General features: G+C 36.9%; 3 protein-coding genes and 1 long non-coding RNA gene across 27 annotated transcripts; 2 read left to right on the top strand and 2 right to left on the bottom strand.

Annotated features, from left to right (window-relative positions):
* Positions 376-868, top strand: LOC107611393. Its single transcript, XM_016313326.2, has 2 exons — positions 376-525; positions 603-868. The coding sequence occupies exons 1-2, from the start codon at positions 376-378 to the stop codon at positions 840-842; spliced, it is 390 nt and encodes a 129-aa protein (XP_016168812.1). The 3' UTR covers positions 843-868.
* Positions 1,105-3,058, bottom strand: LOC110266021. Its single transcript, XM_021109710.1, has 3 exons — positions 2,863-3,058; positions 1,833-2,762; positions 1,105-1,743 (listed from the first exon to the last, which is right to left on the bottom strand). Exons 1-3 carry the CDS (start codon positions 2,992-2,994, stop codon positions 1,312-1,314), a joined length of 1,494 nt encoding a protein of 497 aa, XP_020965369.1. The 5' UTR covers positions 2,995-3,058; the 3' UTR covers positions 1,105-1,311.
* On the bottom strand, positions 5,760-9,434 carry LOC107614288. Of its 17 annotated transcripts, none has more exons than XR_002352853.1 (9): positions 9,090-9,432; positions 8,804-8,859; positions 8,203-8,344; positions 7,916-8,005; positions 7,676-7,831; positions 7,372-7,475; positions 7,170-7,268; positions 6,679-6,781; positions 5,760-6,026 (listed from the first exon to the last, which is right to left on the bottom strand). It is a non-coding gene; the product is annotated as an uncharacterized LOC107614288 (long non-coding RNA). The 17 variants fall into 17 exon arrangements; XR_001614370.2 differs by having other exon boundaries at positions 8,203-8,328; XR_002352854.1 differs by having other exon boundaries at positions 8,203-8,317.
* LOC107613259 (pentatricopeptide repeat-containing protein At3g53170) lies at positions 16,871-27,419 on the top strand. 8 transcript variants are annotated; one of them, XR_002352845.1, is made up of 8 exons: positions 16,871-17,517; positions 17,951-18,327; positions 18,473-18,617; positions 20,349-20,908; positions 23,961-24,817; positions 24,981-25,056; positions 26,064-26,127; positions 26,293-26,310. XR_002352845.1 is itself a non-coding variant. In XM_021109709.1 (7 exons), the coding sequence occupies exons 4-6, from the start codon at positions 20,465-20,467 to the stop codon at positions 26,102-26,104; spliced, it is 1,581 nt and encodes a 526-aa protein (XP_020965368.1). In that variant the 5' UTR covers positions 16,871-17,517; positions 17,951-18,327; positions 18,473-18,617; positions 20,349-20,464; the 3' UTR covers positions 26,105-26,127; positions 26,293-26,412. The 8 variants fall into 8 exon arrangements, 5 of the variants coding, with proteins under 5 accessions (XP_020965368.1, XP_016170664.1, XP_016170665.1 ...); XR_001613980.2 differs by lacking the exon at positions 26,064-26,127 and having other exon boundaries at positions 26,293-27,419; XR_002352844.1 differs by having other exon boundaries at positions 23,961-25,056; positions 26,064-26,155; positions 26,293-26,405.

The following is a 27,850-nucleotide window of genomic DNA, read 5'->3' as shown; positions in this document are numbered from 1 at the left end:
ACACAATAACAAAATCCTTATTATTATTATTATTATTATTATTATTATTAGGAATAAGTATTGTTTGGTTCCTCACGTTGAGGGTCGAAATCGAACCCGTCCCCGATGTATATTTTGATTTAAAATCATTCTTAAAGTCGCATTTGAATTTAAAATTGTCCTTTATAACATTTTCGAACGTAAATGCCCTTGCGTCGTTATGAGGCAGTTATGATCATGGAAAATAATAATAAATATATATATGTATATATAGGAAATTAAAATGAATGGGAAAGTTTAATAATTATACATTGAATTGAAAGGAGGAAAGGGTAAAGTAGCGTGGAAGCCATTGTTGCATAGTTCACCGTGAGGACCTGCTGGAGGGAGACCGCCATGGCTGCACGAAGCTCAAGCTCGTCTCGAATCCCATCTTCGTCACAAGGTAGGCTGCTACTTTGTTCCCATGGTGAGAAGCCGGTGTTGCGAATCTCGGGGACCAAGGAGAACCCAGGTCGCAGATTTTGGGGTTGTGTCTACTTTGAGGTTTGTTTATTTACTTTTCCTCTGAATTGGGTCTTCTGGGTGATGGAAGGGATGGTGATCTCTGTGGGTATGTGCAGGTGCAAGAAGGCTGCAATTTTTTTCGTTGGGCAGATCCAGATACAGAGGTGGAGTATTCAGAAATTGCTAGGTTAAGGAAGAAGCTTTCGATGATGAAATCAAGAACTAAAGTGGCAGAGTGGAAGCTGAAGTTCGTTGCAGTGTTAGGGTTTTTTGGGTGGGTTGGGTTTGTATGTTTGCTGTTGCAGAGTTGGTCTAAAGCAACGCAACAGTGTCTCATTCCATTGAACCTGGTATGAAACATGTGTAGGTGTATTATGCTGTTGTTTTTGTTGGTGAATTGGGCTGGGGTTTATGTATTAGGGGGGTTCTTGATTGTGGTATGTTGAATGTATTTCAAGATGTATATATGACTGTCTTGTAAGCATGGTTGGATATTGAAATGAGAGTGAAAGTTTTTCTTGGCAAAACATGATTTCCATGACTGAACAATAAGATAACAGTGTCATTAAAATGGTAACAACCTAAATACATAATAAGCATAGTGTTTGACATTACCAGAACCTTAAGAGAAACTTAACTCAAAATAACCTAACCATCAAAAGGATTGGCCGGCAACAAGCCAATATTTCACTACAACCAACAGTAGCACAGCAACAAAATATAAGCTAATATTTCAGTACAACCAACAAGTCCACACTGGATTAACCAGAAGCTTAAGACAAACTTAAAACAAAATAAACCAACATGCTAAGTGTTGTCATTTCCCTAAAGCAATCCCCATTTTCTTAGAGGCAACTTTGCCATTAACTTCAGTTTCCTGGGAGAAACATGAGGTCCTCCAGTAAAGCTAACAGAGTAGTGCCTAGTGGGTTGGCTTGAAGCTATGGCAAAGGATGGCTGAGATGCTGGAAGAGTAGTGGTGGTTAATTGTGATGATGAAGTTGGTGGATCAGGTTGGGCTGAAGGTGTGGGCTTCATGGTCCCCTTGGGCCTGCTTCTAGGCCTTTTTGGCGGTGCTACAGTGTTGGACTGGGCTGAGCTTGTTGGCTGTGTTGCTAAAGCAACTTTTCTCTTGACAGTGAGCTTGGGAGTGGGCTGTGTAGATGCACTTTTCTTTCCTCCCTTAGCAGCTGGAGGGATAGAGTTGTTGCTTCCCCTGGATTGCTTGCTCTTGCTTTGTTTCTTGGAATTTTGGGCCTATGAAACATTTGCAGTCAATACAGAAGAACATAAGGCTGAGTTAAAAACTCTCAGACAAGCAATGTAAAAAAATTTAATCAATATACCTCATTCTCAATAGGTTTAGGGCATCTGCTTTTATTATGTCCAACAACACCACATATAGAGCACCTTTGTTTCTCCCCCTTCCTGGACATGTGAGTGCGGCTGCTCTGTTCTTCATCTCCAGCAGCTGGCTTCCTTTTTTTGACTGGCCTGTGACTATGCCTTCTGTATGGGGGAGGCATTACATCAGGATGTGGTGTAATCTCCCATAGGTCAGGGCCGTTCAATGGGTGAATTACTGCCTCGTAGCACCTCAAGTATGCTTCTCTCTTGTAGCAGTTAGCCACATAAGGTTCCAACTCAAGCCCTTTGAACTTGATGCAACTAATTGCATGGATACAAGGTATTCCACTCAACTGCCACCTTCTACAAGAGCACTCAGAGGATCCTAAGTCAACAGTAAACTTATCTAACCCATTCATAACCTCATATTTCTGAGCAGCATACCAATATGGACGCCATTCTCCAGCAGATCTAGACCTCCTCTCCAACTTGATTCTAATCCTAGGTAAGATTGTCCCTGCATACTTCTGAGCCAAATCCCTATTCTCTGCCCACCTAGTCATCAGTTTAACCCGGATCTCCTCTAACATTGTAAGTATAGGTTTCTCTCTAGCATCAACTATGGCAGCATTAAAGCTCTTAGACATATTGTTAACCAGTGTATCTACTTTAGAATTATAGGTAAACCTAGATCTAGACCAATACCTAGGGGGGATAGCATTTAGGTACCTATAGGCTTCCTGATTCACAGCTTTCAGTTCGGCCATGTTCTTCTCCCAGTCCCTCCAGTGAGTCGCCTTAGCACACCTCCACATTAGTTGCTTCAATTGTAACCCTGGAAACCGTTTCCTGAAATTGCTGTATAGGTGCCTCACACAGAATCGATTCTCCACACCTGGTATAACATCATCGTATGCTGGCAACAAACCCTGTAAGCAGAAAATGGAGGACCAAACAGTGATTGATACTTGAGATATAGTAATTCATTGTGTCGATGTACATAAGTAAACTTCGGTTACACTTGCTTACTTTCTGCTGGTCAGACATGAAAGTAGTTCTTCCCATCTTCTCAACACCAATGTCAGTTGCAAGATGACTAAGGAACCAAGTCCATGAGTCCTTGGTCTCGGCCTCTACAACCGCATATGCAATGGGCAGCATTTGGTCGTTTGGATCCCAACCAATGGCAGTAAGAAGTTGTCCCCCCCTGTGGTGTCTTCAAAAAACAGCCGTCTAGACCAATAAAGCTCCTACAATGATTGAAGCTCTGCTTGCATGCTTCCAAGCAGATATAGATCCTTTGAAAGATACAGTAGCTGGTCTGTGATGAGGCTACCTCATTATCAAGTTCAGGGAACCTTTGCACTTGTAGGCGAACGGATGTCCCTGGATTTGCCCGCATCAGCTCATGTGCATAATCATATATCCTCTTATACTGCTCTCGGAAGGTTCCCTGGATTTCATCAAGTGCAATCTGCTTGGTCCTCGTTGCCATTGACTTGGTGACAGTCAAGTTCCACTTTTTTTGAGCCTTTGACACTAACTCCCTAATCTTCACCTTCGGATTTGATTCCACTTTCTTCTTGAATGCCTTGCCTAGCCATCTAGAGTGCAAAATCCCCACCCTGTGTGCTTATGTACATGTGTGAGTCAAGTTCATGCTGCGAAGCTGCCAAGTATCCTCTTCTTTCATCTTCGCAGCATACAGCCAAAACGGACATTCGCCAGTGCAAACTGCCCTAACCCTTTGCAGATCACACTTCCTAAATGTGATTGCCCGAGCAGTCTGCACAGCATATGCAGTCACAGTGTCCTTGAACTCTTCCCTGGTAGCATACACTGTGCCCACTTCCCACTTGTATTGCCTCATGTCTTTTTTATGCTTGTGAACTGGATAACTCTGTCCCTGGTGGTCTGAATCTGACACAGCACCTCCAACCTCGTGGTCATTCTCTATTTCATCACTCCCTGCTCCATCTTCATCCTCAAAGTTTTCAATTGCAACCCTCTTATTTTTCACTGCCCTACTTTTTTCATTCAACACATTAACATCTTGAAATCCACTAACAGCAGGATCAAGCTCATCTTCACTGCTGGTAAAGTGTAAATCATCTTCAGTCTCTTCCTCTTCCTCAGATGGTTCATACTCTGAATCAACGCTATCACTATCACTATAGTTACCCATATCAGCTTCCAGATTAACATCATCACCACCTGCTGTATTCTCGGCCCCAGAGATATCAGCAGCTGCTTCAGATTCTTTTAAACCAGCATCTTCTCCTCCATACACAACCAGCTGTTGTCCCACATCATCCATCCTATGATCCCCCCCAACATCAATGTATCCAGAAGCAGGAAACACCTCCTCTTCCTGAACCTTGTGCACTACATACAACTCAACATAATCTCTTACCTCAGCTATTTTGCACATAGCAATAGAATCTGCATCAGATTTAAACAACTTCAAATTTTTCTCCAAGTCTTCATGTGTAGGATCCTTGAACCACAAGGAAGGGATATTCTCCTCCACATATCCAAACTGCTTTAACTCTGCATAAGCTTCAAATACGGACCACCGATCACCATCAATTTCTTCTATCACTGTTGTTTCTCCCCCCACATACTCTAACGGCCCATTCCGATAGGTAAACCACCCCCATGGTAGACTTTCATTTTAAAGTACACCATTGGCTTCTCCAACAACCTATACACAGTGCCATATCACACAAATAGAAGAAAAAATTAAAACCTAAACCACACAGTGATGTTTATCCCTAATCTCAGTAAACGGGAAACAAACTCAACATACCTGATAGAATGTGCACGACCCTGCCTTCCAGTAAACCAGACTCGGCTGCGATCTTCACTCCAAGAACACCTTCTAGCGTTTCTGATTCTTCCCTAGGGCACGGTGGAACAACATTGGTGAAGTGAAACGTTATGATTAATGTTGGGTTTACGTTGAGGGTTAGGAAGCATATGAAGGGGTGAGGTGTTTCGCGCGAAACACAAAAACTTCAGAAAGGGTATCATCATCATTTATAAAAAGTTTACTTCGTCAAGGACGATTTTAAATTCAAATGCGACTTTAAGGATGATTTTAAATCAAAATATACATCGGGGACGGGTTCGATTCCGACCCTCAACGTGAGGGACCAAAACAATACTTATCCCTTATTATTATTATTATTATTATTGAAACATATGTAACACTACAATAAAAATTAGAGACCACTAGCAAACACGACCCATTACGGCCGAAACCAGCCCAATAAACATTATCATTATCATAACATTAAGGTTAACCAATAAAACTCTACAACCAAATCATGTATCTAATAAAGTCCAACCAAATAATTTATATATATGTGTTGCTAATGTGTGATAGACTTTAATGTAAACAGCATCTTTCCTGATGTTTTCCTACATTTCTCTATTACTTCTTCTTCTCCTCTTCTTCCTCATTTTTTTCTTTTGTTATCGTTATCGTTACCACCACATCACTACCGCCTCCATCTCCTCATCCTTCTCCTCTTTTTTTCTCATTTGAATTTCTTCGATCTCTTCCTTCCTTTTCCTCCTCCTCACTAAAAGAAAATAAACTTTTTGTCGTGCTTTTAAAGCATGCTGAAAAGTGCGAAAAAGCGTGCCGATAGCTTTTCGCCACGCTTTTTGAGCTACAGGCACATTTTTAAAAGGGTCACATCTACAAGCGTACCGGTTGCTCTATCGCCACACTTTTCTCAATCTATTGGCACGCTTTATCTATTGCCACACTTTAATGAAAGATATGGTTACACTTTTGAAGCATTCCAATAGTCGAAAATACATAGACCTATTGCCATGCATGGTATGTGCTTTTACATGTACTTTAATGCACTCTAAAAACAATAAAAAACATTAACAAAAATATGTGAATATCATTTAAAAAAAAGAATCAATAAAAACTAGTATTATATTAGTAGAAATCAAAACGAGTTAGCCATATCAATCTCTTATAACCAAAGTAGTTATAAAATGCATTGGGATAAAAAATATCAATCTCTCCCTCTTCATTGTAGCTTCATGTTGCTTCTTCTCATGACTTAACTGGATTTCTGCGAGCCCTTACTCTTGCTTGAACTCGAACCATAGCCAAGGCATGTAACATGCTTCCATTTTTTGCCCTCACAAGTTTACAGACATTAGAGACACTGCATTGAACCAACATACAATGTTAACATTTGAAGACACTTATTTGAAAATAAAACTATGTAGATTATACAGAAATTAAGAAAATTTTGGACTTAAGACAATATCATTTTAGTAAAGTTTATGTGAAGACTTGTATTTTATCACACTAAAGTGAAACATGGAGGCCCGGATGAACAAAAGAAAACAGAATACACACTAATCATGGAACAACAACTAAGATCCACACAATATGCATGAACCTCAACCAAATGTGAAACTAGGAAATGTAAGTCTCAAGTAATCTTCCCAAGCCACTTGATAAACACAAAATATAGAAAAAATAAAAAAATAAAAAATAGAGAAAAGCATAGGTACCACCAAATTAAAAGCGGAGGAAGGGAGAGATAACCAAACAAATTGGAACTTCAATAACAAAGGTAAGGAACACATACGCAAATAGGGTCAAAGAGACATTCCAAAGTTGCTGAGTGAAATTTCTCAAGCAAATGTAAACACTGTAAAATATTTTAATTAAAAGCACAATGATCAATGGAATAACCTAAAAAAAAATGTCACTCGATATTATTATAGGATTAGTCTCCTTAATAATGAAAAGGAAAGAATGGAAACTGAAAGAACGACAATGTCAAAAAGAAAATAGATAATACTCACGTAATTGGTATCCATGAAGTGTAGGGGTGCATCTTGTTATAATATTAATTGACCTTGTCCAGCTTGTAAATGTATTCATAGTTTCATACCACAAGTACCTAGCCTAGAAAAGAATGGTGAGAGTGAGATATTCTTTTTTACTATTTTTGATCTAGAACTGAGATAATTGAAGTGAAATATGAAGAGATGTAGACATGTATAACTCACAAATAATGAAATTGAAACAATGATTCAATGAAAAGAGATGTAGACATGTATAACTAACAAATATTTTGTATTATAAATATGAAATAATTAAAAATAAATGTAAAAAATTCTTTCATGCATATAAATATAAATATTAGTTTTAGTATTAGTTTTATAATAATATCCAAAAAAAAGCAATTTAATACCCAATATGAAAGTTCAATGAAACTATAGAGAATTTTAAAGTAATTAAACCTCGAATAAACTACTTGCTTCCCATAAAAAAAAGGCAACAACTAACCTACCTGAAGCGATGAACCTTTAATTGAAGCTGTTTGAGAAATAGCAACAGCATTTGGATCATCATTTTGAGTACCCTAAGCTATTTTTGATAAAGTTGTAACCTACATGTTAAATTGGAAGATGATAGAGATTATTGTATTCACCAACATGCACATAAATAACTTAAATGATGTTTATGCCATACAAAATCATTGTCAGATTTACCGTTCTTTCAAGCAAGTTTGGTGCATCAAGATCACAGTTATAATTCACAAAAATGTCAACAAGCATCTGTGGATCCTTACATACTTTTTCTAGCATCCTACAAACTAACACCAAATCAAACTAATCATACAAAAAAAAGGATGGCAAAACAACATATCATTTAAGGTCTTTAAACCATATTACAAGAAATTTTAATTAACAGGAAGAACATCATACCAAAAAACACTAAGTTTTTGGTTGATGAAAAACTCTAAATTGTCTAGTGGTCTAAGCACTATCAGCAAAAAGAAGATGCCTATTTCACCTTGAAAACAAGAAGAGTGGTGCAGAAACAGATTAGACACATTAAATCGACAGCGGTCTCTGCTAAGAAGCTTCTATGAGATTTGCAAAAAGATATGACACATACTTTGAGACTTTCTCTGAATCACAACAGCATCAAGAGTATTCCAGTTCCATACTGCCAACAAAGAAGAACAAAATAACAAGATTTACAAGTAGATCCTTAAGGATATGCTAAAAAAGATAACTTAGTTCAACCAACCTGAAATATGACAGGGGATTGTGAAACTAAAGCTTGCAATAATGCATATGAAAGATTGACTCGCCTATAACGTGTCCATTTGATGAGACTCTTCAATGAGCCATGAACATAATCAAAATTAGTCACCACACTAACAAACAAGAAAAGTCTGAATAATGACATCAAAAATAAAAAATAATCTAGACTAATTAATTTTAACATATCAATTTCAGGTCATTTACAACCACAAATATAAGACACAAAGCAGTACTTAAATCAACTTCTAAAATTTGTAAACAATGGCTCACCAGCAATAAAGCAATACTACCACAGCAGAAGATTAGTACTGCAGCAGCATATTAGCAGCACCATAGTAGAGGAAAAATACAAGAGGCGGCAACAGCAACAGCGGCAGATAAAGAACTATCAAAAGCCTAAAATAAACTGACTCTGAGGCAATAATTTAGCGCATACTAATAACATCAACAAGTTTATACTTAAACTATAATAGCAGAGTAATGAGATAGTTTTTCTAATGAACAATAATCAACATATTTCCCTTATCATACAAGTATTTGTTTAGGACCTTATTTTTTTGAACAAGAAAAATATTCCATAGAATAAAATGCTAAAAACAAGTAATTTATTTTTATTTTTCAAAGCAAGTAAACTAAATCATTCAAGCACGTACTTCATGTTCCATCAAAAAACCAACTTGAACAAAAATAAAATCAGAGTCAGAATTAGAATAAGAAAATCAAGTGAACAAAATGGATGAAAGATAGTAGTCGAAAGTGTACTAAAAAATCTGGAATCTAAATCATGTAACTCATTGTATAGCCATGAAAATGGGTCAAAGAAAGATATTAATGAATGCTGAGCAATTGAATTCTTAAAAAGGAAACAAACCTTAATGAAGCAAGTGCGTTGGATCCAGGGTTCGATTTTTGTTTGTTTGATGAACTCTGCAAAATAAAAAAATCAACAAATAATCCTAACAAAAATCAGCAAGTAATAAATAATCAGATTAGGAGCAGAATTATGACAACAAATTGCGACAAATAAACAGAATTAAAGAAGTAAAAAACCCTAAGACTTGAAAATTTTTAAAACAGGATTTAAAAATTAGAATCATAACAACAAATTCTGACAAATAAAAAGAATTTAAAAACAGAATTAAGAAAAAATCAAAAACCCAAAGAGACTGGAAGATGTAGCGACAAAGGCGAAGAAACTGGACGGTGGCGGAAAGGCTGGACGTTGCAAGATTGGATAGCTGACAAACACCAAGGCACTGAGAACGGAAAAGCACCACGTCCTGAGAACGGCTGGAGGCTGACGAACTGCAACGGAGCACACGCGACTGCTAGACAGTGTGAGGCTTCGACGAACGGAGGAAGAGAGGACTGTGACGGGGAGAGGAGAATGGAGCCTGAGATTGTGTGAGTGAAAGAGGAGTTTGTGACTATGTGGTGTGAGTGCGTGAGAGAGAGAGGAGTGTATGACAATTTAGGGTTTATGAAAAAAATAGGGTAGAAAATGGGTACGCTTTTAAAAATTCACCAAAACAAAAAAAAGTCACGCTTTAAAAGTGTGCCGATTGATACTTTTTGGCCCACGCTTTTGAAGTCTAGAAATAAAAAATATAGCAATGAGATTTTAAAAACATCACCGTAACATAACTCTATTGGCACGCTTTAAAAGCGTACCTGTTGCTCTCTATGGCCATGCTTTTGAAGCGTGGCAAAAAAGCGTGCCTAAATCTCTAATCAATCGCCACCCTCACAAAAGTGTGGCCTTTAACCCTTTTTGGCACGCTTTTAAAGCGTGGCAAGAAAAACATGGCCAAATCTCTAATCAATCACCACTTTCATAAAAGCGTGGCCATTGACCCTTTTGCCCACGCTTTTGAAGCGTAGCAAGAAATAAGTGTGGCGACAGGCCTTTTTTCTTGTAGTGCCTCCTCCATTATCATCATTATTATTATTATCATCATCGATATCGTTATCGTTATTGTCATCATCGTTGTAACACCCTACTACATAGAGCTTTATGCCTATGACGTAAATTAGAGGTGGTGAGGCGCTACGACCTCTAAAAAAATATACGTATATAATATAATCGAAGGAAATTGTAACTAGGATCCTTGAAAGAGAAGTTAATAAAAAACGAAACAGAACTCGCATCACTCATGAAAGATAAGCAAGATCAAAAGGAAGTTAAAAACATATATATGGATCAGAATTCCAAAATACAAATAACGAGCTTCGAAACTCGACCTGTGAAGCTAAAGCCGGCCAGAGTATATATATATATATAACCTAGAATACATCCCAAAACACCAAGTAAATATTCCTGTTTCTTCGAATCAACCTCTAAGAGGGACAAAACACAATATATACAAGGTGGAAAATCTATACATATATAAACATAAACAAAATACAACATAAGTCCCGAGAGTCCTTCGCTTCCAAAGAGTCTCCAGAATGCTCAGTGCGGTACCTCGCATCCTGCATCTAAAAACAATAATATACGTATGGAATGAGAACTTGAGGTTTTCAGTATGGTAAAGGTGCCTGCATAGATAATGTATAAGGTCCTGCGAAAGCCAGAGGCATTCCTAGAACTTCAACACTCAGATTTAAACTTAAGGTCCAACTAAACCAGAAATTAGGTAAAACTATCTAAGGTATTCACGTTCTAATCTAACTCTAACCTAACATTTTACTTTCTGTCTCCTCCAACCCTCCAAGTCACCGGTGGAACTACCCTCAGCGTCACCTCCGCAAGCATGAGGGATCTCTCAGCTGCAAACACACACAAAACAAATAAGGAATGCACAGATATAGATAGCAGCTATAACAATTAGATCAAATAGCAGTTAACCACAGATAAGTAACTAGGAAAACCAAAATAAATGCATACCCAAATGATGAACGGATTTTTTATGGTAAAGAATTTCACAAATGAATTCTCGTTGCAAGTATAGTTTCTAAACCAACAAATAATCCTTTCATACAAACATTTGGTTGTCACAAGTAACAAACCCCTATAAAAGTAACCGAAGTATTCAAACCTCGGGTTGTTCTCCCTAGGAATTGCAATAAAGTGTTCTTGTTATTGGTTAGAGGTATGTTTTGGGGTTTTTAGAATAAGAAACAAGAATTGTAAATGGCAATGAAAATTAAATGGTAAAAAGAGGTCTTGGCAAGGTTTGGTGGTCAAGGATCTCTATCCTTATCACTAACCACAACATGATAATTGCAAGGATCAATCCCATTAAATCATCCTCTAACAAGCAAAGGAAAGTCAAATGAGCTATACCAATCAAAGTCCATAAGTCCTAGCCACTCACTAATTGAATTAATGCAAACTAGAGTCAATGGCTACCAATTATCAATCACTTGGACATTAGTGACTCAAGAATTCCTAAGTTACCTTCCCAAGCCAAGAACACAAAAATCTACTCTAGCATCCTTCTAAGCATTTAATCAAGCACTTGGAAGGCATAAAAGGAAAGCATAATGAAATTGTAAGAAAAGTAAATCCACACTACTCAATTGTAAGGAATTAAACAACAACAAATCAATTCAACAATAAAGGAACATGAATCATAAATTACATTAAAAGAGAAATAGAAGAAACAAAAGTGCATCAATATAAAAGTAAAGAATTACAAAGATTAAAGTACAAAACTAGAGAGAGGAGAGGTAGAGGAACAAGAATTGATAAAGAAAAAGTAAATCAAAGCATGAAATTAACCTAGATCTAAGAAATCCTAATCTATCTCTAACCCAATTCTAGAGAGAAGAGAGATCTTCTCTCTCTAGAAACTAACTTTTCCTCCAAAACTAAAACTAAACTAATTCCTAGTGATGTAATGTGTGATCCCCTTTGACTTCCGCATGTAAATAGGCTCAGAAAGTGAGTTGGATTTGGGCCTGGGAAGCCCAAAATTCGCCCCCAGCGTTTTGCCTTTAAGTGAGTCACGTGCGAGCATCGACGCGTACGCGTGGGTCACGCGTACGCGTCGCTTGACAACTTGCTATCCACGCGTACGCGTCATGTACGCGTACGCGTCGCCATGCGAATCCATAATCTACGCGTGCGCGTCTGCTGCGCGTGCGCATCGATCTCAGCATCCCAAATCCTTGTTTCTTCATGAGTTCTCCACTTGCATGCTTTTCCTGTTCACCCTTTTGATCCATTCCTAGCCTTTTCATCCTGAAATCACTCAACAAACACATCAAGGTATCTAGTGGAATCAAAGGTGAATTAAAATTAACCAATTAAGGGCCTAAAAAGTATGTTTTCACATTTAAGCACAAATTAGGAGAAATACATTAAACCATGCCATTTCATGGAATAAATGTGGGAAAAGGGTGATAAAACCCCTTAAATTAAGCACAAGATAAACCCTAAAAATGGGGTTTATCACCAAACAAGTCATACAAATGCACATGATGCATACTTATCCTACTGGCCATGAGCTCACGTGTCGGTTATATTGCCAGAACCCAACATATCCGGTAGCTATTCCGGATATTATCTCTCTGACATGCATCCACACTCTTGCGATATAGTGCCTGTCACACTTATGGGATATAGTACCCACCGCATTTTCTGGGATAAAGTATTCTCACACTCTTGGGATATAGTGCCCGCCACACTCTTGGGATGTAATACCCATCACACTCATGGGATATAGTGTCCGACACACTTTCCAAGATAAATTGCTCCCACACTCAGAGGGCTTCTCGCGATTCACTTTCCACCATGCCGATAGAGGACCAGAGGAGACGGAATCACAAAAAGGAGGCATTATAGTGAGACTTTAGGTGATGCCTTTCAAAATTGCAACTCTAGCCACCGAAAAAATCGATTCCATCATTATGCAACTCATGCAGCAACTGTGATGACAATGCAAAGGAAACATTGATTTGGTGCCAAGGTGTTATCCTTTGAGAGTTTAGGGAAGATCAAGAGTTTCAGAAGTAATTTGTACTTTTGTTAGATTAATAATACGAATAAATTAAGAAAATTAAATATTATTTTGTTACAATTTCTTTAGTCTATTAAATTGATCCAACTTAATTAGATTTTTTAACAGATCAACATTTTTTGAACTGAAGTGATTTATAAAATGAAAAAATAATATTTAATTATCGTTAAATTAAGATAGTAAAATTCACCTATAATGAAAATATAAATTTAATAACAATTGATATTTTGCTTTGTCACTTTCCTATTTTTTTTCTTTCAGTAATGTTAGGGAAACAAAAAAAAAAAAACAGTCAGAACTTGTCTTATTTAGTAATTATTAATTGTCGCTACAATTAATGTATGCTAAATAAGATAAGTTATGGTTATTTTTGGCTGATTTTCTTTGGTTACCAAACATTGTATAAAATATATTTTTAATATTTTAATTTAGAAAAAATGACAAATAGATTTTTGAACTTTTATTCAAAGACATTTTAGTTTCTCAAAATTTGAAAATATAAAAGTATCTCTGACCATTCAAAATGCTTGATATATGGGTCTTTTCGTTCAATTTGGTTGGCAAAACGTAACGGAGTGAGATTAGGTGGCGCTTATATGACATGGAGTGATAGTAAGTGTCATTATGGTGTTTTTTGGCGAATAGAAGAGTTGGTATGTTTGTGAAATTGCATAAAAGGAATAAAAAAAGGGTATAAAATACTTTGTGAATTCGAATGTAAATAGTGATAAGAAGATTGTTAAGGCTTGGAGATGCTTTGTCCTTCTGGATTAACTCTGGTCTTATTGTCTTCTTCAATTGTGAATGATTTCTTCTATGGCAGGTTGTATGTGATTGACGCTGGTTGGAGCAGCCGCCAATACTCCTCCAGATCTGAACCCCAGGGTTAGTGCGGATCCATTCTGATTAAGGGTGAAGCTCCTGCAGTCCATTATCCTTGGTGATCCTACTCAAAACGCCACAAACAAGGTCGGATCTTCTGAATCAGAGAATGTTGTGCCTTTGGGTTCAAGACTCTACCACAGAGACCCTAATTTTCCCATACTTCGGCTGAACTGGTGTCTCGAGAAGTCCCCAACGAAGTCGTGGATTAGCTGTCTAAGAGATGTATAATTAAGCTGGTGGTTCATCATTGTCCGATGAAAGACTCACTCTGAACCCATGTAGAATGTGATAACCTTATGCCAGTTCAACACATTCATACTGATGACGAACGAAGATACATCTTAGAACAGAGAATCAAACACGAATTGAGAAAGAACAGTAGTACTTTTATTAATCCATAAAACTTAGCAGGACTCCTCCTCTCAACCTAGGAGGTTTAGAAACTCATACTGATAGAGAACATAATGTGAAAGACGAAATATGGCTAAAAGTCCTCTATGATTATGTAAAATATCCCTTAAATACTAAACTAATGACTAAGGATTACATTAAGAAGGGTAAAACAGTCTTTTTAGTGCTAAAATCCACTTCTGGGGCCCACTTGGTGAGTGTTTGGACTGAGCTTTGATGAGATCCACATGCTATGAGGCCTCTAGGGTGTTGAACACTGGCTAGGAGATCCTCTTTGGGCGTTTGGATGCTGGTCTCCTCCTTTGGGCACTGGACGCTTGGAATGGGGCAGGAGGCTGGTGTTGGACGCCAGTTTTGGGCCTTCTATTCTGAAGCAAAGTATAAATTATTATACATTGCTGGAAAGCTCTGGAAGTCAGCTTTCCATAGCCATTGAGAACGGTCCATTTGGACTTCTGTAGCTCCAGAAAAGCGCATTCGAGTGCAAGGAGGTCAGATTTAGACAGCATCTGCAGTGCTTTCTCTGTCTCTGAATCAGACTTTTGCTCCAGCTCCTCAATTTCAGCCAGAAAATACCTAAAATTGTATAAAAACACAAAAAATCAAAGTAGAATCCAAAAATGTGAATTTAACACTAAAACCTATGAAAACTTAATAAAAATTAAACAAAACATGCTAAAAACTATATGAAAATGATAGCAAAAAGCGTATAAAATATCCGCTCATCATATCGCTATTGGTGTTCTGTGAAGCAGCTCTAGTGAAGCTTTGTTGTTATAGCTACGTCCATCGTGGAGAGTAGTAAGTACATTGTTATTAAAACTTATTGTACTCCTGCTTTTTATTTGTTATGTATGTCCTAGGATAAGGTTTATAGGGACTATAAGTGAGGATAGTGGCTAATTACTATTAGTTATGTGGGGCTAGTGAGGTTTAGAGTAATATTTAGGACTTATCCAATTGAAAAATTTGGATCATTGTTAACTATGTATGATTTTTGTGTTGTTTTCAGTGTCGAAAAATGTTACAAATGAATGATGTATTTGGTGTTCTTGTTTTCCATCATGGGAAATACTTTCTAAGGACAAATTTTTGGTGCTATGACCTACTGTATGTTATGTTATTTTATTAAGATTGTAATCTTTTTAACTTATTATATCTTATGTTTGGATGTTTAATAAACCAAAACATTTAATGAAATTCACATAGTTAGACCATCAGCAAAATATTATATAGCCATTTAAACACACTATATAACAACAACAAAATATTATCATTCATTAATGGATAAACATAACTAAATTCTGTGAACTCAAACTATAGTTCATCACAATAAGTCAACAACAATGCATAGCTTCTTTAATTGACTATTTTTCAAGACTTAATTACAACAACAGCAACACAAGTTACTAGCAAACACACAAGAATAATCAACAAATTAGTTTTTTTTTTCTTCCTTTGTAAATAAACAAGCTTCCTTTCTAACTTAATCAATCTTTACATAACCATCTTACCTTAAAGAAGGGGCACCCAAAAAACAACCGATTGGAGTTAGTTGGCGTCCTGAACTTGTACAATTTATCATACACTCCACATTTGCATATTGGAGCAATGTCATCCTTCTCGTCTCCATCTTCCATGCAATGAATATTAGACTGCAATCGGACTCGTTGCGTGCTCGAAGAACCTCCTTCACTGGCAATAGAACACAATTTTAAACAAAAAAAAAATCCTCTAACTATAGGGCTGCAATGGCGTCTGGCCCCAATTTGAAGAGTTAGGGCAGCTCCCAGAATGACATTGTTTTGGGAGCATAAGGACCTAGTTGTCCTCTAACCTTATGGAAAGATGACGCATCGACAACATAACGAATACATCACTCTATAATAAACACATGGGTGCCACATCAGACATATTCGTTTGATGTTAGAAAGCTGATTAAATGGAAGAATCCATATATCAAGCGTTTTGAGTGGTCAATGATATTTTCATATTTTCAAATCGTGAAAGACTAAAATATCTTCGAATAAAAAGTTCAAGAACCTATTTATTTTTTTCTCTTTCACTATGTTTGGATTAAGGGAAAATAAGAGAAAAGAAAAGTGGTGGAAAGAAAATGAGTGGAAATTTTTATTTTCTTTTGTTTGGATACCAAAGAAAATGGGAAGAAAAGAAAATTTTGGTGTGGGTCCCACAAAATTTTTTTCTCTCCATTAGAAGCAAGAAAACAAGAAGGATAATGTTACTTTTGGTATATTTTATTATAATAAATTTTACATTTAAACATTATATATGTATTAGATAAATAATTTATAAAATTATAATATTTTATAATATTCATAAAATACAATAAAACATAAATAAATAAAAATATTTATACTTTATTTTATTATAAGGGTATTAATGTAACTTTATATCATTATGATTTTCTTTCTTCTCACTTTTTTTCTCATCCAAACAAAAGAAAATATTTTCTCTATTTTCTTTCCATTTATTTTCTCTTCATCCAAACAACACACAAATAATTCTACTTTTCCTTCTATTTTCTTTCCTCTCATTTTCTTTCCTCTTATTTTCTTTCTTTCTATTTTCTTTCCTATATCCAAACAAAGCCTTTAAGAGTAATTTTCCAACACTTATTACTTTATAGTATGTTGATCCAATCAAAATTAATCCATATTTAGTTATTTACACGATGTTTTCATTTTTCTATCAAAATCTATCCAATGGTCTTGGATGAAAGTACATCGGAAGACAAATTGGATAACTTCATTGGAGTATCCGCTTTAACACAGAGGCCGAGAGGGAAGGTCGAAGGGAGTGGCGTGGAAGTGTTGGCGGTATTGTTATTGTTGCACGTAGGTAAGAGTCGTGGATAGCAGAGGAGAAGTGAGACCGTGAGAAAGGGAGGTTGAGAAGGAGGAGAGGCGAGCTCGAGAAAGAGGAAGAGTCGCCGGGAGAAACCGCCGCCGCCACTGTTGCTTGTTGTTTCAAAGCCACCATTTTGCCTCCGTCTCTGCCATTGTTGCTACCACGCCTGCCGTCCCTGTCTGCTGGAACTGCTGCCGCTGAAGTTGCCGGAACCACTGCCGATTCTGCTTCTGAACCTGCTCCAATGCCGTCACCTCTGCCTTCTCTCTTCCACCACCCCTATTTCACCGGATTCGGGCTGCATCGCTGGTTCTGTTCTGTCTTATTGGAGCTGCTGGCGTGAGTTGTAGTGGTAGCCGATGTCCATGTCACTGCTGAAACTGCCTGAGTTGTTGCTGCTTCTGCTAACTGCCTTTATCCCTAAAATTCTGTGACTATCAAATTAAGCTCTGAGGTAAGGTTTTTTGGTTAATTGTGATTAACTGATTATTGAGTGGATGATGCTGTTGATAATAGCTTTTTATGGTTTAACTGAGCTTAAAATGATGACACGTGGATGATCCACATGTTAATATTGGTTAGAGTGGGTAATCGATGTCTAGTGTTTTGAAAACCGGACCGAACTGGTCGGTTCGATCGGATTAACCGAAAACCGATCATCTGACCGGTCCGATTGACATCTAAAACCGTTTTGTAAAAACCGGTTAAAAACGGTCGAACCGACGTAACCGTTGAACCGATTGAACCGGCCGGGTTTTGAAAATGTTTGCGTGCTCTAATCTACACAAAACGGCGCTGTTTTGATAAAAAAAAAAAAAAACCTCAGTCCCCCTTCAATCTTTCACAAACGCCCAAAGCCTCAAATTGACCAACCTAACCCCTATCAGAACAAAATCAACAAGCTTTTCAGCCCCCATCAGCTCCCGCCACTATCGGCGGTGACAACCAGTGATTGCCATCCTAGCTTCTCGAAGGTATTCTCTCCTCCCCGCGTCGTCAAGCCCGAGGGTGCCGTCAAGCCCGGTCCTATCCTCGTCGTCGTCGCCAGAAGGTCGTCAATCCCGGACCTGTCCTCGTCGTCGTCGAGCCCGAGGGTGCCGTCGTTGCCGCCGAACGTTTCTGTCGCTCGACGTCGCGAACATCTACTCAGCCCTGTTCTCCTCGCCGTCGTTCCAGTGCCTCCAGAAGCTTCCTTCCTCCAATAACAAGTTCACCTACAACTGCGACAACCACACCTTCAGCTTCCTCTTCAATAATGGCTTCAGTCGGTTCCTCTCTTTTTCTCTCTAGATCTGTTTTCCTCTGATTCAATTTTGTGTACATACGTATGCATTTTTGCTCAGATGATTGTTAGGGTGGAATTCTCATTGTGTTTGAGTGATTTGAAATGCTGCATTGTCGTTTTTCAGCTTACTGTGTTGTTGCGGATAAATCTGCTGGAAGGCAGGTTCCTATTGCGTTTCTGGAGCGAGTGAAGGATGATTTTTCCAAATATGGTGCCTCTGATAAGGCCGGTACTAATGCTGCCGCCAACAGCCTTAACAAGGAGTTTGGGTAATTTTGCTGTAATTGCTGTAATGGCTGAGGTTTTATTTTGCTGTAACTGCTGTATGTATATTTGTAATTTGTAATTTGGTTCTGTTTTGTCCCTTTGTTTTATGCTCGTTGAAGGTATGCTATGTTATAAGTTGTAACTGCAACTGAAACATGAAGTTGGGTTTTAGACTTTTCTTCTTTGAGGTTGTACCAATTTTTTAGAACTGTTTAGAAGGTTTGAATGTTAAAATAGAAGTTGGTCAATCATTGGTAAATCTCTTTCCTTTTAGGATTTTCAGGGGGCAGGGGATGGTTTGCTTTGCACATCTTGGAAAAATATTGCTGCTGAGATTGGTTCATAGCTATTTCTAATTAGTAATTTGGCATTAATTGAGTGAGTTTTGTCTAATTAAGCAATTGTTGACATTATTATTGATTGTTGGTGATTGTTGATGGAATGTGGATATAGTATTTTATGCCATGATTTGTTTTAGTTATAAATTTTGATGTTTGAATTTGAATGTAGAATTTTAATGATGAGATGAGATATAGTTTAGTTAGTGGGTGGGTTATGAAATTTTAAATTTTATTATTATATGAATGATTGAATTTAAATTTTAAAAGATTTATATTGTATTTTTAATAATTTTATTTTATATTTAATGAAACTGGTTCGACCATGGTTGGACCACGGTTGGACCTTGAACTATTGAACCAGCTACTCGACCGGTTTAATGACCGGTTCGGTTCTCGCAACCTTATATTGTAACTTCTAAGCTTAGGAATAAGCTTTTTTAAGCTTTGCAAGTGGTCAACTAGGATTTATATAGGTTAATTAGAGCAGAAATGTGGGTTTGTGTGGCTAGAGAACTAATTGGATTAGGTGGCTTTTGGATTAATTACTAGAGTTAGAAAATGTAACTAGATGCTTTTTAACGAGTACCATTAGAGTTGTTGTCATGTAAGTAATTAGAGTTAAAAATAAAGAAGATAATTTAATAGTTTTAGTTTATAATAATGTAAATTTGTAAACAATTCAAGTAATCACTAAGAATTATCCGTAGGTTAACATTAAATGATGGTTAATTAGAAATTATGAATCAAGAATTCTAATTTTTAGTTTCTTAGAGTAATTAAGTTAACTTGGTTGAAACTAAAAAGTAATTAAAATTAGAATTTTGATAAATGTAGTTTTCGTAAAGTCTAGGGAAAAGTTGTAATAAAGAGAAATATGAATTTAAGGCTTTGAGTTTCATATTAAGTAATGAAGGATATGTGAATTGTATGGTGAAATTATGAATCTTGTATGTCGTGGAAAGACATTTAAAAGCTTGTGGAATTAAAAGTTTAAGACTATCTGTGCCTAAGAATCCTTGAAGTAGGAATTAGCCAAATATGCTTTCTACGCTAGACATAAGAATTGGCTAAAAAAGCTGCAAGATATAAATGATGCTTACATAGATACTTTGATGGAAATCATAAAAGTGCACTGCACTTGCTTATGATTATGATTTAAAGGTTGGTACTTATAGATACAGATAGGGGCATATAATATTGCTGATGCTCAAAAGTTATTATGAGAATCTGTGTGCATCATCTATAGTTCAGCATCTTGTGCCTTAACTGCACGAAGCCAAACATCAACTCACATCGTGGAATCCAATTGATTTGTCACATCATGCATGCTTCATTCCCATATAGATATGACATGCATCATTTTGGCCATTGACTATCAGTGCTTTGTTGCAGAACACATCAAAATTGACATGCATGAGCATGAAGGGTAATGGTCATGATTTGCTAGGGGAAAATGGTGGGAAAACGCATGAATGTGGTGCCAAAATGTGGATCAATGGGATTGCTAAATGCATTGGAATGTTAATTTAGTAGAAGTTGTGCTCGTCCTCTCATTCCCACAAGCACAACCTGACTCACAGAAATCACACTCACTCTCTCCAATGGAGATTCATCTCGTGGACTCCACTAGCCTTAGATGGGCCTCTTCCATCTCCTCCACAGCCCCCATCATGCATTCAACAGAATTCCTTAAACACAGCCACATCAACACCGCTCCAAACCCACCATTCCCACTTCGTGTTGAATTCATGAAGCGAGGCTTGAAACCATTGTCTTCTGGGATCCAAAAGGATTCCAACAAGGACCTATCGCGGATTCTACGAACGGAAGCTGCCATCAAAGGGGTGGAAAACAAAGGGAACTCATGGAAGCACAGGCAGCTATGGCCCAAGGCTGTTCTTGAAGCCTTGGATGAGGCCATCAAAGGGTGTCGATGGCAGGCTGCACTCAAGGTAGGTTCTAGTTTGATGCTTTTTGCTGTGTTATGTATAAAGTTATTTCCAAATTAGGGTGAAAATAAAAATGGTCCATAAACTTTTTACTTTTTTTGTCAAAATCATCCCTAACGTTTACAAACTGTTTCAAAAATCATACTTCTGTAAAACGTGACAGAAACTTTTAAGAGGAAAGAAAGTTTCCTACAATATCCTTTCTAAGTTCTAACTCTCCTTTCATCCACCTCATCCTCATAAAATGGAAGGATGATATTGAAACTGTTTGTAAATGTTAGGGACAAGTTAAACAAAAAATTATGTAGGGGCCATTTTTATGTTCAATGTTGCATGGTAGAGGCAAGGCAATCAAACAAGAGTTTTCAATTGAACTTGGAGCTTTCATGAATATAGACGAACTTGATTCATAAAGGCTAACATGTCAATTGGGTATCTAGTATACTCTTAAAATCAATAACACTGGGTAGAGGATATTTGTAATGTACAAATTGCAAATGAGCAAGTGGAGCATCTCACCGTTCATGAGATTGTTATTAAGAGGGTGAAAATTTGAAAAAAGTAATTGTTGAAATATGAGAAGTGATATTAATATTATATAATGGTTATTAGTTTAGATGGTGCGTTACTGGAGAGTAGTTGATAGGTGTTTTACATTTATTACTCTCGCAGCCCAAAGCCACCTTCCAACAATCCAACCACCTTCAGAACTTCTCCAGTGCTGCCGCCACCGTTCACCGTCATCCAATCTGACCAACGATCATATCATGAGCTTCTCCTTGTCTATAGATGTCCAACCCTGTCAACAGTGTCGTGCCTGATAATCCACACGCTGCTTCTCTTTCATGAACAAGTCACTTCCAAGTTCCATCACTTCCACCAGCACGTGAGGGCGTATCTGCTACTGTATTCTGCTGCTTTTTGCACCACCTTGCTTCCCTAGTTGTTCTCTTTCTAGAAGTGGTCGTTTTTTTCACATCTGACAATTTTTCATCTTTTGCAACTTTTTGCATTTCCCTTTTTGGTCTGGCTCTACTGCCCTGTTCATCCGTGTCTGTCTCCGTACTCCACTGCTGATCACATCTTTCATATTTTGCGCTTTTCTGCATTTCTGTCTATGCCCTTGGCCTTGTGGTCTTCTCAGATGTCTACGTTTTTCTGCTTGTATTTGGCTGATTGTTCAATGCCACTGTCACATTGAGGGGGAGTAAGTCACCTACCTTCCAAGCATCGGCCTCTAGTTTTCCTCATGTATAAAGTGGTGTTTATAGTATTGTGTTAGATTCCAGCTTCCAATTTAAACCAATGGCAATATAGTTTTCACTTATTAAGCTTTAGCTTGAGGTGGGAGTTTTAAACATAAAAGAGATTATCCTTTGATATCTCATAATATCGTCTATCAGTTATTTATGTTCCAAGCTTGATGCATGTTATCTACATGCTCAAGCTTGAGGGTGAGTGCTGAAATATGAGAAGTGATCCTATTGTTAGATAGTGGTTAGTAGTTTAAATGGTGTAGTTAGTAGTTTAAATGGTGTATTAGTGGAGAGTAGTTGATATGTGCTTTACATTTATTACTCTCCTCTCTGTATATATTGGTCTTTTCTATTGTAACAAACGACAATCTAAACACAATATATTATCTTTCTCTCTTTAGTTTAGTTACTCTAATATTTCTGCTGAGTAACCATGAATTTTAACAACAAACAATGGTGAAAAATCAAAAGAAAAAAATGTTTGTGATAAATGGTGAGGATGTACACATGATGATGAATGTTCTTGGTTGGTTTTATGATATCTCCAATGTTTTGTAAGTTTAGTGTCTTGTTGTGTACTTAGGCAAGTTATGGGGAGATCTCCTTAACCATATAAGGGTATGTGTGGGTGTTTTCTAGATGATGTAAGGGCATGACTACTCTCAATGGAATAGAAGGGAAAGGCAAGTAGTGAAGGAGAATAGAACATGTCATTCTCTTGTTTGGATGATCAATAAGTTTGATGGGAAAAATGAAGAGAATTTAGCTAGTTCCTATTTGTCCACCAATTTGGAGGGAGCTTTGAAATTGGAGACTGAGATGCAAGGGAGACAAAATGTGCCACTTTCTTGTCATTCCCCTCTCTTCTCTTAAATTGGTAGGTTTTAAGATTTTCTGACAAACAAGTTTATGGGATAGGATAAGATGATTGGCATCTACTTTATAGATAGCTCTAATTTTGTTAAGAGGATTTTCCATCTCAGACATGATGAGAGATTCAAAAGCAATGCTTTATGGATAGCTCTGCTTTTGTTTTGTTTGTCATTTGTTGGAGTTCTAATCGTTGTCCTCCATTTATTTTTACCTTTCATCTTAATGAATTTCTTTTATCAAGAAATAAAATAAAATAAAATTGTGAGGGATCCGTGGGTGTACTCCATTTTAGCATGTTTTTGTGTTAATTATTTTATAGGGCTCATGATTCTGGTAGCTTAACTTAGGGGGAATTTCATTAATCTCTCTTGAATTATGTGTTGTTACACACAACACACCATGATTTATAAAATTATACATTATCCTTGAGATTTAGGTGATATGTCACTAACTCTACTGTCAGCATGACATTGATCTCCTCTGTAAGGAAGTTAATGTAGCCATGACAATCAAAGGATGAAATGTGTAATGTTACTTAATTACAAAGAAAGTCAATGCAACACAATCTCTTTTGCTCAAGTTTTTAATACTTTTCTTCTTGTTATTATTATTATCATCTAAAGGTTTAATTAATATGGAAGTCCTTATAATTTTACTCAATTTGTGAGTAGGTTCCTATACTTCAAAAGTTTGTAATTAGGTCCTGATACAACAACAACAACAACAATAACAAAGCCTTGTCCCACTAGGTGGGGTCGGCTATATGGATCAAATGTTTATAAAAAAAATTGTAATTAAATCCTTGTTACAAAAATATTAAAAGAATTGGAATATTCTTAGGTATATTCTTATAGGGACATATTGGGTTTAGGGTTTAGGGCTTAGCTTTAGCCTTTTCTGAAATTTGATGGACATCTTTTTTGCAGATTTTTGCACTTCTTCGTAGGCAACATTGGTATGAACCTAGATGCCAAACATATGCAAAAATATTGATGATGCTTGGCAAGTGCAGGAAACCTGAAGAGGCTGGTCAGATCTTTGAGATAATGTTGTCGGAAGGGCTTAGACCTACTGTTGATGTCTACACCGCTCTGGTAGGTGCTTACGGTCTAAGTGGTTCCTTTCATCAGGCATTTGGTACTGTTGAAGATATGAAATCAGTTGTTGACTGTGAACCGGATATATATACATATTCTATTCTTATCAGCAGCTGCACAAAATTTCAACGTTTTGATTTAATTGGTCATGTTCTTTCGGAGATGTCTTATGTAGGCATTGAATGTAACAATGTGACATATAATACCATAATTGATGGGTATGGTAAGGCTGGCATGTTTGAACACATGGAAAACTCACTGGCGGATATGGTTGAAAGTGGCAATTGCCAACCAGATGTTTTCACACTGAACTCTATTATAGGAGCGTACGGAGAAGGTAGGAAAATTGACAAGATGGAGAAATGGTATGATGAATTTCAGCTAATGGGCGTTAAAGCAGACTTAAAGACATTCAATATGATGATAAAGTCCTATGGGAAAGCAGGCATGTATGAGAAGATGCAGTCTGTTATGGATTTTATGAAACGGAGATTTTTCTCTCCTACAATTGTAACATATAATACGGTTATTGATGTGTTTGGAAAAGCTGGAGAAATCGAGAAGATGGATAAACACTTCAATAGGATGAAGCATCTAGGTGTGAAGCCTAACACTGTAACTTATTGCTCTCTTGTCAATGCATATAGCAAAGCTGGGCTTATTGACAAAGTTGACTCAATCATGAGGCATGTAGAAAATTCTGATGTAGTATTGGATACTCCCTTCTTTAATAGTGTTATTAGTGCTTATGGCCAAGCTGGCGACTTGGAAAAGATGGGTGAATTTTTCCGGGCAATGAAGGAAAGAAATTGTGAACCTGATAGCATCACTTTTGCTTGCTTAATGCAGGCTTACAATGCTCACGGCATGACTGAGGCCGCCAAAAAGTTGGAAAACTTGATGGTTACTGACAAACATAGCTTCGGTATGTTTTACTAGTTTATTTATGTAATTTTGATGTTTGGTCCTATTCCTTTTGCAAGGTTGGGTGACAATTTTAGGATTGAGTAGAATATTGATTTTTGAATGAAGGTTTTACTTTTGTTGACCTTGTTCCCATTGAATGAATTGTGTCTAACACTCCCAATATAGATATTTTTCAGGGTTAATAGTCAAATTAGTCCTTGAAAGATAAGACATTCTTCAAATTCATCCCTGAAAATTTTTTTCAATCAAATTGGTCATTCAAAGATTGCGAATTAATCATATTTGTCTTCCCGTCACTCCATTAACAATTTTCTTCCAAGATTGATGTTATAAAACGTTAATTGATAACATATATAATACCTGATATGTCTAATTGGATATAGACCAAATGTTTATGAAAATTTATTAATTTAGTCATTTTCCCTAATTACAAGAATCCTATTCCTAATATGACCTAGCGATTAAATTGATAGATTTTCTTAAACATATTTAGTCAACGTCTAATTGAACATGTTATGTGTCATGTATGCTATCAGTTAACATTTCACATCATCAATTGTTGACGAAAATTGTGAGTGGAGTAACTGAAGGACGGATATGATTAATTCGTAATCTTTGAAGGACCAATTTGATTGAAAAAATCTTTTAGGGACGAATTTGAAGAATGTCTTATCTTTCAGGGATTAATTTGACTATTAACCCATATTTTTCATGCTGATCGAACTTTATTGTTGCACTTCAGTTGGTGATGTTTTATTCTCCATATGCCCTTTTTTTTAAAGGGAGAAACTGATTTACCTGTCACTTTGAAAGCTATTTACTAATTTTCATGTTCAAGATTATATAACATCCTATTTTTAGGTAGCAATTATATCAGAAATTGAATAATAAAATTGACTATAAAATTGTTGATTCATTTGATTACTTCTGTAGATAATACTCTGTTATTATGGCATTCGCATGCAGTATTTAATGATGGTCATTCAAATTTTGATTTTCATGTAGGTCTTAAACATGTAATTGAAATTGTACTGCATGCCCCTTGAAGCATTCTTATTGAAATTTTCGGGTCTGCTTCTGCTACATATTCTTTTCATGTCAGTGCTTATTTACCTTCTGAGGTGTATCAGGATTTCCCTCTTAATTTTCAGTTTGACACTTGGCTGATTTTTTTAAACCATTACAATCACCCAGCTTATCCTTAAATTCTAATTTTATAAATTTTTTTGGGTAGAGTTACAGCTAAAAAGGAAAGGAAAAAGAGCAAAAAACAAGAAACACGGAACAGGGTCAGCACGCCATGGTGGAGGCTTCCCTGTTCAAGATCTCACATAGCTCCAACGGCAGATCCAGCCACTCCTCAGCCCCAGCAAGGTTGTAAGCACCCATCTTGGCTAAAGCGTCTGCCACAGAATTCGATTCTCTTGGGATAATGCTGAACTGAACTTCCCAACTCAGCTGAAGCAAATCTCTAATTTGCACGAGCAGATCAGCATCCTCTGCCAAAGACGCTTCATGAAGGTGGGACGTCACCACGAGAAACGCATCCAAGCAGTCAGTCTCACACACTAGCTGACGGCAGCCACACTCCCTTGCAAGAGAAAGACCCCTCCAAATTGCAAAGAATTCGGTCCTCTGAACAGACCCAGCTGGGTTGCAGCCGGCAGCTTCCTTCACCCACCTGCCGGTGGCATCACGAAGAGCACAATCAAAACCAATGCCAGTCTTATCCGAAGGCACACTTCTGTCACAATTAATTTATGTATTTTATTTCTAATTCATGCCATTTATAGACCCAGAAACCTATAAATGTTAGTTTGAAAACTAATCTCAAACCAACCAGGGGGGAAAAAACATTTTCAAGGCTTACAGGCTTAGATTTTTGGATTGTGGTGAAACGCATGGTAGGTGGGAATGGGTGACCTGAATTATAAAAAGAAAAATAATTGAGGGAAAAATGGGCATAGTGTAAGAAAAATGTCAGGTGTACGTTCTCCAGCCATGTCCCAACCAAGCGACCCTAAAACCATTTTTAGATGCCTACATCGCACACTCCCACACTGTCATTGTTTTTTTAGCGATTAACCCCTTCATTATCGTGGTTCATGTCTCTCTCAGATTACTGATTCACCAAAATTTTGTCATTCTCGTCTCTTTCAATCATTGCCCGCTATCTCTTTCACAGTCGCCATTTTCGTCTGGCAATGATTGCATTCATTCTCGTCCTAATTTCCTTATTGCTGTATTCACATCTCAATTCATGTTCGTTTTGCTTTATTTCAATTGGATTCTCGGTTGAATCAAGCTGTTTGGTTCTATTCAATTGATGAAACGAATCTAAGATCAAATAATTCAAATGAACATCAAATTGTTCAAACTTCTTATATGGCTGGGAAATGTGAAGTGTATTATCCTTTTTGTTCTTATTCTTATCTGATTTAATTTGTCAACAACTATTGTTTATTTATGCTTTGGTAAATTCTATAATATTGTGCAAGGGTTATGTTCTAGAAGAGATGCTGTATGTTCCAGAAGAGATGCTGGGACTTATAAAAAAATTACTTTGATGAAAATTATTTGAAGTGTAACAATTACTTAGACTTACACGTGTCATTTTAAGCAAAGTAACAGCGTTTATATATTTCTATAAAAACTTAGTTTTATCGTTATACCCAATAAATTACAGTAACTAGATTTATATCCCGCTTAATACAAGCTAATGGTATAAAATTTTTGTACACAGTTTTTTAGATAATTAAAATCATAATGGAATTTTGGATTTTATATATTAT

This window comes from Arachis ipaensis, chromosome B08 (genome assembly GCF_000816755.2).
Source record: "Arachis ipaensis cultivar K30076 chromosome B08, Araip1.1, whole genome shotgun sequence".
Classification (NCBI taxonomy): Eukaryota; Viridiplantae; Streptophyta; class Magnoliopsida; order Fabales; family Fabaceae; genus Arachis; species Arachis ipaensis.
Note: the sequence above shows the minus strand (reverse complement) of the source record. Positions and strands in the feature narration are given on the sequence as shown.